This window comes from Artemia franciscana, chromosome 17 (assembly GCF_032884065.1).
Source record: "Artemia franciscana chromosome 17, ASM3288406v1, whole genome shotgun sequence".
NCBI classification, from domain to species: domain Eukaryota; kingdom Metazoa; phylum Arthropoda; class Branchiopoda; order Anostraca; family Artemiidae; genus Artemia; species Artemia franciscana.
This window is the reverse complement of record NC_088879.1, coordinates 42,096,037-42,110,450: the sequence shown is the minus strand read 5'-3', so window position 1 is coordinate 42,110,450 and position 14,414 is coordinate 42,096,037. Positions and strand designations below refer to the sequence as shown.

The 14,414-nt window shown below is 34.5% G+C and overlaps 1 protein-coding gene across 1 annotated transcript in view; it reads right to left on the bottom strand.

The window, feature by feature from the left end:
• Positions 1-8,861: 8,861 nt before the first annotated feature.
• Positions 8,862-14,414, bottom strand: part of LOC136038254 (DENN domain-containing protein Crag-like) — a 150,499-nt gene continuing 144,946 nt past the window's right edge. Inside the window, exons 29-30 of the mRNA XM_065721371.1 lie at positions 13,096-13,259; positions 8,862-9,135 (exon numbers count right to left, since the gene is read on the bottom strand). Coding sequence (XP_065577443.1) covers positions 9,005-9,135; positions 13,096-13,259 — 295 coding nt within the window. The 3' untranslated portion in view covers positions 8,862-9,004. The remainder of the gene's footprint in view (positions 9,136-13,095; positions 13,260-14,414) is intronic.

Genomic DNA, 14,414 nt, shown 5'->3' with positions numbered 1-14,414 from the left:
CCAACAAACTTTACCCATACAGGTGCGAAATAGCAATAAACAAGAACAAGTTAGAAAATAATCTGACAACTAGAAAGATATCACAGAAAAAGAAAATGCAAATAGGCTCGTAGTGCTATGATTTCTCTATATACACTACAAATAGTTTTATTCTGTTTATTAAATAAAAAAACAAGTTTTTTTAACTGAAAGTAAGGAGCGACATTAAAACTTAAAACGAACAGAAATTACTTCGTATATGAAAGAGGCTGCTTCCTCATCAACGCCCCGCTCTTTACGCTAAAGTTTGACTCTGTCTCTCAATTCTTCTTTTTAAAACAGTAAAAAACTTTAGCGTAAAGAGCGGGGCGTTGATGAGGAAGCAGCCTCTTTCATATACGAAGTAATTTCTGTTCGTTTTAAGTTTTAATGTCGCTCCTTACTTTCAGTTAAAAAAAACTTGTTTTTTTATTTAATTTCTGAACGTTTTTGAATCAATGCATGTTTTGATTTTGGCTCTCCGCAGAGGAATAATTAAAACGAAATTTGCATTTTTTTTTTTTGGCTAAATGGCTTTCTCATAATTTTGATCGAATGATTTTGAGAAAAAAAGAGCGGGGGAGGAAGCCTAGTTGCCCTCCAATTTTTTGGTTAATTAAAAAGGCAACTAGAACTTTTAATTTTTTACGAATATTTTTATTAGTAAAAGATTTATGTAACTTATAAATTAGCTTACGTAAAGAACTTTTGTATTCTCATATTTTTATTACATATATGAGGGGGTTCGCTCCCTTGTCAGATCCTCGCTCTTTACACTAAAGCTTAAATTTTGTCCCAATTCATTAAGAATGACCCCAGAATCACAAAAGCCGTAGAATAAATAGTTGAAATTACTAAAAATACTTTAACGTAAAGAGGAGGTATTAGGAGGAGGTGAGCCCCTCAAATGGGTAATAATTTCTGTTTGTTTTAAGTATTAATGCTGTTCCTTACTTCCAGCTGAAAGAACTTTTTCATATTTATTTTTTCATTGTGTTTTTAAATAATGCTAGTAAATCCTGCGCTCCCTTCATGGAGATTTTCTTCCCCCATGACAAATTATCGATGGAAAGTTCCCCCAGCATATTCCCCTCTTCTCAACCCCTCCCCCAACCAAAAAAAAATCCTCCTGAAAACGCCTGTACACTTCCCAATAACCATTACTATATGTAAGCATTGGTCAAAGTTTGTAACTTGTTGCCCCTCCCATGGGGACTGTGGGGGAGTAAGTCGTCCCCAAAGACATAGTTATAAGGTTTTTCGACTACGCTGAATAAAATGGCTATCTCAGAATTTTGATCCGTTGACTTTGGTAAAATAATTAGCGTGGGAGGGGGACAAGGTGCCCTCCAATTTTTTGGTCACTTAAAAAGGGCACTAGAACTTTTCATTTCCGTTAGAATGAGCCCTCTTGCAACATTCTAGGACAACTGGGTCGATACGATCACCCCTGGGAAAAAAAAACAAAAAAAAAACAAATAAACACGCATCCGTGATCTGCCTTCTGGCAAAAAATACAAAATTCCACATTTTTGTAGATAGGAGCTTGAAACTTCTACAGTAGGGTTCTCTGATACGCTGAATCTGATGGTGTGATTTTCGTTAAGATTCTATGACTTCTAGGGGGCGTTTCCCCCTATTTACTAAAATAACGCAAATTTTCTCTGGCTCGTAACTTTTGATGGGTAAGACTAAACTTGATGACACTTATATATTTAAAATCAGCATTAAAATGCGATTCTTTTGATGTAGGTATTGGTATCAAAATTCCATTTTTTAGAGTTTTGGTTACTATTGAGCCGGGTCGCTCCTTACTACAGTTCGTTACCACGAACTGTTTGATTAAATAGTAAAAAATGAAATAATACAAATAAATAGATATAACAATAAATAATTCCTCTTTGACGATACAACTTTGAGTGGTTCCTGAGTCATATGGCTATATCTCTCCAACCCCTAAGTGGCAAGGGGTTAAGGTCCGGGACGTAAACTTTTCCAAAAATAGTGTATGGAATATTTCACAATTCAAAAAAAAAAAAAAAAAAATGTTGAATTAGCTGAACAATAATCCTATATAAGGCACAAAACCATGATTAAAAAAAAAATGCCTGATTAAGAAACTGAACCCTTACCATTCTGATTACATGTCTAACGCGCTAGTAACTGAACTACGGCGGCTGATGATCGAATTCGATCTATTTGTTCTTGTAGGACCATAACTATGTAACTTACAGCTCTTTTCTCGTAGACTATGGAGAGTTATGTCATCACCAAAAGCATAGTTATTGGAACTTATTCAGCAAATACATTGGCAATTGGCTATTAGAAAACACTGAGTTAATGAAAGGGTCTATTATAAAGACTGGTAGTATTAAGATATGTTTGGCAAAGCTGAACTTTCGCAAACAGAAGGAGGGAAGAGGGTACGCCAAGGAATAGGCATTTGGAATTGCGGAATTCAATTATTTGTTATTCTATGAATTTCTTCCTCTTAAGAACATTCGATATTTTAAAAATCCTTTTGCAAGCCTCAAATTCGGCTGACCGTGTTAAAGAGTTCATAGTGAACTCCCCCAACGGACTAATGAGACTTACTAAGGGGACTAGGAGGAGGAGTATAGGGGAGGGTTCTTGTAAATCTCCATTTAAGGATTGGGCCGTAAATAATTACAATGGTACCGTTTTATACTTATAAGCTTTTCCACTTAAGAAGTGGCACCAAAAGTGCCGTTTTTAGTGCTATATGGCACTTACAAATGGTAGAACTGACAAGAAGCACGTATATATGCACAATAACTTTTAAATGAGTTATTAACATCTCTCTAAAAATTTCTGGTGGCCCATTAGTCCCAGCTTTTCTACTTGAGACATGGCACCAACAGTATCATTTTAAGTGTCATTTGGCACATGCAGGTGGTGGAATTTAAAGTGAGCTATTAAACTACAATGTTTTGAGAGCCCGCTAGCCCCACTCCTTGAGAAATGGCACAGAAAGTTACATTTTTGTACCATATGGCGGAATTTATAAGAGGCACGTAGATGTGAGAAATAGATTTTGAATGAGCCATTAAGCATCTCGTTACAATGTTCTAGTAATCCGCTAGCCCTGGGAAAAAAAAAATCGTGAGATAGATAAGTGCTACCCTTGCAAAAAGTGGCTTTCCTTGTTGTTCAAGGTTGGGGACTGTAAATTCCCTGAATATGGTTTTCAACTATACTGATTCCAATGGTAAACTTGTCATCTTGATCTGACGCCACTTTCGAGGGGTTTCAGGCTTTTTTCGAAACCACCATAAATTTCTTTTCGAAATATACTTTTACTTTTAAGACGAACCGAAATAATAGTTACCATTCCTGAATCAATGTCAGATGGCAATTTTTTTCACAAGCCAGTTTTTTTCTAAACACGTTTTTTAACTTATGGTTACTATGGGCTGTTGTTCGCTCTTTACTAGGTTGCAGCTACCTCCACAACCATGATGTTGATTCACTACACTTTCTCAATACTAGCCGACTAGCTACCGTAGCAGCCCATTACACAGAAGCTTATATTGACACAACCCCGGTGGCCTTGAAAATGGATCTCGTGAGAAAATATATTGCCTCTAGCCAATAAGCCAAAAGATCTCGTTGAACTTCACAATCGTATGAAGGCAATAGCGCATTCCGAAGTTTTCAAAATTGTACAAATCTTGATTACTCTGCTTATCACAACGGCTAGTAATGAGAGATTCTTTTTTATACTTAGCCTGATTAAAACCTATTTAAGGTCAACGATGGGCGAGTAAAGGGTCAGTGATCTGATATTAATGTTTAGCGAAACGACTCTTGTGAAATAATTGGATTTCTATGCTATGGTTGATATCTTTATGAAAATGAGACCTCGGCAATTTGAAGTGTTGGAATAAAACTGAAAATTACTTTCCAACTTAAGTTCTGTTGATAAAAAAAGAAAGAAAAAAAAGCTTATTATTATTAGTCAATTTTAAGACAGGCCTATGTTAACCACTGCGAAGAAAGATTATTCTTAAACAACTGTGAGCCAACCACATTAGGGGACCCATAGAGGTTGCTTAGCCCCCCCCCCTCTCTAGTTCAAAATGAAATGACACCGCTAAACTTAATTTCGTTAATCTGATGGGAAAATATCATTACAAGCATAAAAAATAGACATAGCAAAACTTTAATAGGTAAACCAAATAATTTAACACTTGGCAAATTTCTGACACCATAACAGCTCAAGCTATTTTGGTGTCAGGAAAACCATGTGAAATCAGGGTCAGCATATAAGTAGTGTTGGGTTGGTATTTAAGTACTGGCATTCAGAGGCATCCCAAAGTAGCAGGACCCAGATTCAGATATTGTGCGGATGTCGTCCAGGCTTTCGGTTTCTGGCAGTCAGGCAGAGAGACACCCACCTTAGGGATCTAAATTAGGGCTCGATCAATATTATCTTGCCGATATGAGGGCCAGTGTCACTATTGGACATCGGGAAAAAATACGAGTTATCGGCCGATATTTTTTTTTGTATGTGCGACTTGTCCAGAAGAGGGCACCACATTTCCTCAGGTAAGTTTTCTTGGGGGCGGAGCCACCAGCTAAGTCTGGTCCTGGTGGAGAGAGCAGCAAAGGTGAATCCAATGAAGTTAAACTCTATTTGTTGTCAAAAAACACCTGGTGTAGCAACGTTCTAAATGTATGGTGGCTTGAATAACGTATATCTTCTACCAAAACCACTAATAAGATTACATTGAACCATACATTTCTGTTTAATGAATGTTCACTTACGTGGGCGAAAGATCCAAGACTCAATCGGATAAAACCATGACATCCAGTGAGGGGCACAGCTAAGGGGAAGAAAGGGTGTTGTGAGGTGGGGAGAGGGGAGTTCCAAGGTGCCGCCTCTGCTTGCCAACAACTTGGAAAATTTACCTATTTACCTTGGAAATTTAGCTTGTGTGTCTGCATTTGTTGGCATACTGGACGATTTCATCAACGCATTCTTTAAATCCATCCTCCAAACTTAAAACCCTAGCTGGACCCCGTATCCAGTGTCCCTCGCACGGACTCGTTTGCAATAGACCATATATGAATGTAAAGCATAGTTTTTACATTAATATGTGAATGATTAAGATTCTGAATGATTAAATGATTAAAAGTCCCGCTATTGAAATTTTGGTTTTGAATAAGCAATTTAAATAAATATCTTACACTTCTTTCAATCATATTTCGAGGTATTTGCGTTTACGTAACTATACCCGCTAATTTTCGGACAGTGAATTATTGAGGCTGTTTGTTGGTGTCTAATAGACCAGAGAGAAACATGTAAGTACGAATGTGGGCAGAGAATGGGAGATTTAAACTTTAGGTAGAGTTTTTTCCCGGGTGGAAATTTATCCTCTAATTATATCATATCGATACGATACTGATATATCGGTATCGGGCCCAAAAATCCATATCGGTCAGACCCAAATCTAAATGCCCATGAGCGCACACTCGCCAAAATTTGTCTTTATTAAAAATTAATCATTTACAGAATTTTCAGCATCTTTCAATTTATTCCATAATCTTAAAAGTTGCTAATTTATTTGTCAATTCTATTACAAAAAAAATTGTTTAATTTGTAGAAAGAGTCGGAGCAAATATTATTCAGGGATACGTAAAACTTTTACCATTCCATTCCTTTGTGTTACCAGAAGAGTTTGAGTCAACGCTATAGCGTTGCATTTAGTTAAGCCCATAAGGCTTTAATGATTTTTTTTCAGAGGCACTTGATATAGAAGGGGTGGTTGTATAAACTTCGGAGAGGGCTCATTCGATTGGAATCTGAAGCTCTAGTGCCATTTCTAACAGTTAAAAGTAATTGGAGATAAACTAGCCCCACCCCACGCCTTTTTTTCCCCAAATGCCTCCAAAATTTTGAGACAGCCATTTTGTTCACAATATTCCAAAGATCATATATCAATGCCTCTGGGGTTAACAAAACCCTGGAGAGCCTGAGGACGATCAGAAGGCAACCAGCCCCCCCTTCATAACCTCTTTTCTCCAAATGCCGCCAGTCACAATTTTGAGATAGCCAATTTGTTCAAAATAGTCCAAATGCAAATAGCTATGCTTCCTGGGATGAAACCCCGGTAATCGCCAATGACGCAATAGGCTTTAGGATTTACAGTTAGGGAGGGGGACAGTAGCAAAACTCTTATTTGCAGTGATTTTTGTTCGTTTTGAGCTTGATTAGTATATATTGTTTGTTTTTGGCTATGATTGTTTATTTATTTCCTGTTCGTTTTGAGTTTGAATTATTATAGGAATTTATTTCTGCTGATCTTGAGTTTAATACGACTTTTATTTTTCTTTGATAAACTTCATTTTTGTATTTTTTTTTGTATTTTTATTTTTTTTAATGAATAATATTAAAAGAAAACCGTATCGGAAAAGTTGCTAAATACCCGAAGTAAACTATACTGTACCTACATTTATAAAAGATACTCAGTATAAAACTATATTTTATATAAATATACCATTGTAATATAATATACTATATGCTACTGAAGATGGCTAATAGATTACAGCAAATATAATATAATACAGAAACCTTTGTTATTGTACTTTGCTATTAAATGCCCCATTTGGGGTCCAAATGCCCCATTTGCGCTTTCACATTTGTTGATCTCCATTAAAATTTTGTCACTTTAAGTTAACGCCTTTTGAATTAACGCAACTAAAATCATAGAATAGTTGCCTAGCTAGGCAGTATCAACTTAAAAGGCGTCATACGCAACAGAAAATTCAAAGCAGAGCGAAAAAAGCTAAAAAACATACTCAGCTTTTGACTTTTTTGCCATTGCAATTTGAGATTCGCGTTGCTACACTTATTAAAAACTAAATTTTAATTAGAGCATAAAGGTGATATTAGAGCAAAGATCGTCCTTGTCGGCCAACCAAATAGGGCCAAACAAAAACAGGTCCCCGAATCGGGTGGGAGAAAATCATAAGGAAAGATCTATAGGAGATGGGAGCTTCTTGGCAGGATGCAAAGAAGAAGGCTTTGGATAGATTAGGATGGAGGAGCGTCCGTAACTATGTTGGCCTCAGGCAGCTTGGTGCTGCTGTGAGTTGTTAGTAGTAGTAGTAGCAAAGGTGAGAGTGAAAGGAAGCAAACTAGAAATGCAGTGAGAAATGCTTTTGTTTTTAGTAGTATGTTTGAATTCTATATTTTATTACATTGTATAATTAACTTGTTTATTATTTTGTGTTGAAATTAGACTTTGCCCAGTTTATATAAAAATAATTTTTTATTAAAACGGTCACAGTGACTCACCAAGGGATACAATTGACAACGAAAAGTATAGGGGAACAGGGACGCGTTAGCGCTTTTGACTGCTATTAACGGCAAATTATTTGCACGAGGAGGACTTTTTTAACCATTCAACGGCTTAAAAGCATCCGTGCTTTTATGCGGGGGTCACTATAGAAAAAAATATTGCAAAATGGAATTGGCTGAGAATGCTGGACTGAGCCGAGGCAATGGATAGATACTATTCGGAAAGTGATTGGAGACGGCGGGCACCCCCTCCCCGCCTATCCTGAAGAGAAGAGCTTGAATGCTATGCTGCGGACATGGGCTAGATGGGATCCCATGTGAAAATGAATATATTATTGACTTTTAATTCTTTTTAAAACGAATTAAAAGAATTCTAATCTAAGAATCTTCAATTTTGAACCATATTTAAACGTTTTATCAAACTTCCTCTGTTTAGGTGATTTTCAAAAAAAAAAAAAAAAATATCTCAAAGACCATCAAATATCTTTTTACAAGTAACGCTATATTGGTTGTTTTGAATGAAAAAAGGGGATGAAGAATTTTCCCCGGGATGAAGAATTTTAAGTACCAAGGATAAAGAATTTTAACCAATAGAATGAAGTATGAGCGCCAAAATACATAATTCCAAGATTAAAAAAGATAAAGAATTGGAAAAAAATTAAGCTCATCTCCAAATGCATTAGATTTTGGCCATTAATGGCGGTCATGCTGGCATTGGCATTTTTGAGTACTACTACCGACCCGTTGTTTGTATAAGGAGGATTTTTTCAGGCATCCCATATATGTTAAAACAATTTTGATATCAAATAATTTTAAAGAACAAAAAAAAAAGCCTTTTTGAAAAACATAAGAACTTCGAGTTCTTGAGAACCCATTATGATACAAAGAAACGAATTGGCCCGATAAATCAGAAAGCTTCAAGATGGTCATATTAAGACTATTCAACTGTCCAAAATGTCAAGTATAGTGCGTTTACGTGTCAAAAACCTTACAAGCATCATGTTTACCGGAGCCTATTCACCAGTCCGAAGTTCTGGGTAAAAAATTACCGGATCCAAGTTGTTGTGGAAGTTATTTAACTCGTTTTGAAATTAAAATTGTTCATTAATTAATTATGAATATGTTACTTTATTCTACCATTAATAGTAATTTCGATTATGAAGGTTATTGGACATGCAGTCTTAATATCAAACATTGAACGGGCCACTGGATCATAGACAGGAAAGCATTGAGGCCCTTTAATTAGTCAAGTAAGTACAAGTAGATTGTTGTGGAAAGCCCATTCTGGCATGTTTCTTTTCTTATCTACACACCAACAGGGGCACCAATTGAGGAAGGGAGACAGATGGAAGCAATTGGCCTCCCTCTCAAATTAAAAATACATTTTTTGGTATTTTTATTAGAAAAACTCTCTTCCCACCCCCAGAATAAATTCTTGTAGAATAGGCCTTATTCTAAGATACGTAAGCACTAATGATATTCTTCTATTATAAAACCTAAAGTCAAAGTTCTATAAAAATTCGGAAGAAATCAAAAAATTTTACAGATAGATTTAAAAGAAACAATACTTTTTACAGTCCGAAAAATTATTGAAAGCAATAAAATATTACCAGATTGCACATAAAAAATATTTAAAACGCTTAGTAGAGAAATCACCAACTATCAGAGTTCCAAATCCCTGAAAAATTTACGACAAAAATAGGCGCCTATACCTAATGGCTGATCAGTTGGATATAAGCCACGTAGTCCACGAACACTTTCATAGGCTGAGCTGTACTGCCGATCATAAGCATCTGAAATATAATAAGTGATAATATACCACATCAATATGGTACTTCGTCACAATTTTAGTTAACATACTAAGGACATCAAACAAAAAATTTTTGTCCCCAGAATCCCTCTCAGATCCATTCATGCCTGAAAACTGCAATTTTCCAGGTTTTTCTTTTGGTTATTCCAACATTCTGAACTTTAAAGGCAGTACCATGTTTTGTCAGCGTTGCCACATTGAAAGTAAAATTAAATAAACAAAACTAATATTAAAAGTTGAAAATATTTTCTTCTTCTAAAATTGAAACATTAACTGTTGATTCACAGAGACAACCACAAACCTTCACAGAAAACCTACACAATCTTACTCTGTTTCGCCTTCTTTTTTTTTTGCGCTTGCTACTAACAAAAAAAATCACATCTACAACATATAAACACCTTTTTCATTAAAAGTTGAATTCCCGATCATTTCCTATCTATCTATCTATCTATATATATATATATATATATATATATATATATATATATATATATATATATATATATATATATATATATATATATATATATATATATATATATATATATATATATAGACAGCCACATGCCTTCAAAGAAAAGCCAGAAAAGCCAAACCTTCCTAATCTGTTTCGTCCCGTATTTTTTTTTTTTTTTTTTGGCTATTTACCATTTTCATTTTTAATTTGACGCCTGCTACTAACGAAAATCGAATTTTCTATATTTTCCTAAAAAAAATTTTCACATTAAACCAATTCCGAAATCGGATTTAATTTTTTCTGTCTTTGGTACTTTAGTGGTTGTAAAGCAGCATTACCATCAAAACTTTGTTAAAATATACAAATTTATCCAGTTAAAAAAAAAAATTTTTTATCATATTTCCTACCAAAATTGTCATGTCTGAGATATGGCTTTTTTTTGGCTGAGAAAGGGCTGAAGAAAAAACCAACAGAACAAACAAGGAAAGTAAATGTGAAAAAAAAACAACAAAAAACTAAAAAAATAAAAGATAAATAAAATTCAATAAAAGCAAAAAATTATATGAATTAAAACCAGATACCTAACAACCATAAAGCGAGTCAATCACTAATATCGGCAGTTTTGCATAACATCCAAAAAAATATGAACTACCATCGACGGATACTAGCGAACAACAAATCCAAACAAAAACAAGTTAGAAAGAATAGGAAATTTTTCCTTTTTTTTTCAAGACAGTGGAATTCAATTCAGTGAATATTTCGGCCCTATGGCCAAGAGCCGTCTTCAGCACAACACGGGAATATATATATATATATATATATATATATATATATATATATATATATATATATATATATATATATATATATATATATATATATATATATATATATATATAGCATCCTTACTTCAACGAAGTTCAACCAGGACCCATGGTTCAGTCCTGTGGTCTTCGTCGCTACTTATAACAACTAATCCGTCGATGGTAGTTCATAATGTTTTGGATTCTATGCAAATCGCAGATATTGGTGAGTGACTCGCTTTATCGTTGTTAGGTATTTAGTTTTTATTCTTATAGTTTTTGGGTTTTACTGAATTTTGTTCATCTTTTAGGTTTTTTTTGCAATGAATTTTTTTTTTCACATTGACATTCCACTTTTGTTTTGCTGGTTTTTTCTTCGACACTTTCCTTGAATATATTATTTCGTTTCGCGCTGAGGAAGAGAGGCGGTTGTCCTCTCAAACTATTCGCTTGGTTTGTTTATTCAGCATTCTCGTTTGGCCTTAAAAAACCCCATTTTTGATTGGTTCCTTTTTTTTAAATTAGGGTACCCCTTTCAGGATTTATATATTTCCAAGTTATTTTCCTTAAGCTTTATTTTGATCCTGCTATGATAACTCAAACACCAACCCCCAAAATATGAAAAAAAAATTAACAGAAATAAAAATTCAAAAGTAAATACCACAGGATATTCTGTACCATATATTCTACCTACATTTTAGAATACAGGTAGAATATTAAAAAATCTCTTCCTTTCTTCACTCGTTTTATTTGTCATACCTTACCTTTGGCTGTTCAATTTTGCATGAGGGGGTATTTTCTGAGGGGAGGGGAATATAGAACCATTTTCAGTGTGAATCAGTCTAGAGCCAGAGCGTGCAATGTAATAGATTGAGTTACAAGAAGTCATGTTACTGCAGCTGAACTGCATTGTGGTACAAACAAAAATTTATTATCCTTTTTCTTAATATTATTATTACCTTTTTTATTATTATTTTAACTCTTCAATCCCTTTGATTTATTTAATTTTTTCCATAATCTAAAGGTCTATAATGTAATCCTCATTAAATATTAAATTTCTTTTTACCTGCTCCATTTGTAGTTTTACGTTGTTGTTTTTTTGTCTTTATTATACACGAATGCTTTCATATTCAAGCAACATTTCCAAGAAAAAGATATTTTTATGTTTTATTAATAAATGCCCGCTATCTTCTAATTAGTTTACCTTCTACATAGATATCCCTTAACACATATACTTGACTACCATTATGGAACTGGATACTAGGCTGTAATTTGTATAACAAAGCCCTAACAAAGCACTTTTCTGTGGTAACGGAACCTATCTCGACAAATAGGGTACAACACGTGCCTAGGCACGTCTAGGCAGTCGAGCCAGATAAATGTGTGAACGCCACTTAAAGCGAAATATGTAACAGCCACTAGGCTGTAATTTGTATAACAAAGCCCTAACAAAGCACTTTTCTGTGGTAACGGAACCTATCTCGACAAATAGGGTACAACACGTGCCTAGGCACGTCTAGGCAGTCGATCCAGATAAACGTGTGAACGCCACTTAAAGCGAAATGTGGTAAATTTATGGAAGGAAAACAAGCTTTGGTGGAGTTCCAATAACCGACGTGGATCGAGAAATCCATTTGAAAATTTTCAAACAACAGAATTTATACTAAACAATTGTCTTTTTTTGCGACAAGTCATCTCGGATAGATCACTTGAAAAAAAATTGTAGGTACAAGTTTTAGGTTAAACAACGAGGGTTTAACCGGACGAGAATTTCAGCAAGAACATTTCCAAAAATACGAAATTATGATAGCAAACGATAAACCGACCCTATCCAAGAGAAGGTAAAAGACAATCTCTTAAAAACTGCAATAGAACTTATCAAAAGGAATCTAAAAAAGATAGCTTTGGCACAATGTAAAGTTTAGAAGAAAATCGAAAGAAATTTAATAAAATGATTATAATATGGCTTAATAATTTGTAGTGGTTTATTAACCCCGAGTTAATTCATCTGCCTTTTTTTCTGAGGCGGAACGACTCAAGCAAGTGGCGGCAATTCCGAAAAGTGTATGTGTGGGGGTGGGGCGAAATATTTTTTAAAACCTAAGGGGGCATTCCATTTTTTTCTCAATTTAAATGCAGAAAAAGGTATTTTTCAATGAAATACCCTGAAAGGCTGCTAAAATCTAGGCGGAAGAAGGAAATCTGTGAGGTCACCCCCCCTCCCCAAAATTGGCACCCCTGAATCACGCAAGACGGATACAGCAAAAATATTGTTATTAAATTGGTTCATTCCATTCATTAAAACAGACAATATTAGAAACACAGCATAGAGTAGAAAAACTTTTTTGTTGATATGATTCTATTAAAATATCTCAAGATAGTATTTACAGCGTCAGAACGTGTTAATTTGTAATACATAACAGGTAAGTTCTGGCAGAAAATTAAAAACAAAAAAATATGCTTCGATCGTTCAACTGACAGCAGGGAAATACAATACCAAATCTTTAACAGAGTATATATATCTTGAAGTTTTTTTTCTTAATTCATTGAAAGTTACTTTTGATAAATTTGCTGAGATAGCCAGAAATGTCGCTTTTCACACAGCAAAGTTGCTTAATCATTTCCGCTAAAAAATTATACCCTTCAAAACTTTGCTAAAAGAGCAAAAAAAGAAGAGACATACCCAAATCAATATGCTCCCTCCCAAGAGCCTTCATTTCCAGAAAGAGGATATCACGATAGAGTCCTATAAGCCGTCCTCGTCTGCTACTTTTCTCATCAATCAATTTGCGTATGGCAGCCGCCACTTCACCAGATTGCCCAAGAGCCAATATTTCTGAAACTAACCTGTAAAAGTCATGACTCATCAACAGACGAACGAAATTAATGATAAACAATAATTTTACTTCTTATAATCGTTAAATGTCTGTAAGTCCAATTACCACAAATTACCAGTCTGAAAGTAACCACCTAATGTTTGAAGCTTTCCCGAGGCAAACCAATAATAACTGAAGCTTAGTAGGTTTGATCCTCACAAGAGGTTATACTTTATTTTCTTTTTTTACGCCTGAAGCCAAGCAAGTATTCTTTATTATAGAGATCGTATACAGTCAATACCGTTGTTGATGCTATGAAGAATACAAAGACACTGCTCAAAATATAATTTTTTTTCAGTAAGCAAATTACTCTGGCCTTTGGTGCTTTAGGAAACAGTAGCCCTACTCTAATTTGAGGTAATATTCTATTCGTTGTGAGTTACACTTAAACATTAATTTTAGCTTCTGTTCGTTTTCGGAAAATTTATTCATTAATAAATATTTAAGAAAATTTATTAATTTTTTAACATTAAGAAAATTTATTCATTAATAGAAATATATGTTATCTATTTGTGATTATTCATTTTAATTTCTTTTTACTTTAATATATGATTTTATTTCTGCTCGTTTTAGGTTTTAGCATGGCTCTTAAATTTTTTTTGCAAAACTTTTTTTTTATTATTACAGTCAGAGTCCGAGTCAGTCCAGTTTGTTTTTGATCGTCGCATATACCCTGTTTTGCCCATGGCTGGCAAATTGAGTCAAAACTTTCTTAAAGTTTTTTTTAAAGGGCGGTGGGAGGGGGAGGGTAAAGGGACTTTGAACTTTGTGTTTGGGGAATGGTGTTTTGGGGCATTGGAATTCTCCGTTAGCGAGAATTATACAACGGAGATCATGGCTCGTAAAGTTAGGGCCAAATACCTGATTGAGTTCATCTATCAAAAATGTATTAATTAACGAGAGATGGAAGATTTGAAAAAGAAAAGAATTAAATTTCCCGCCCAAATAATATGTTACTGCGAGGTAATAGAAATGTTGTTAAAGATTGGTACCGTGGAAAAGAGTTATGGTCAAAGGTTTCCTTGCCTATCTATTGAGAAAAAATTATTGATTCTTTTCCGGAAAAAGTAATAGGAGACAAGAATGTTTTTATACTCTTATCTGTTTCTCCAAACATTGTAATATC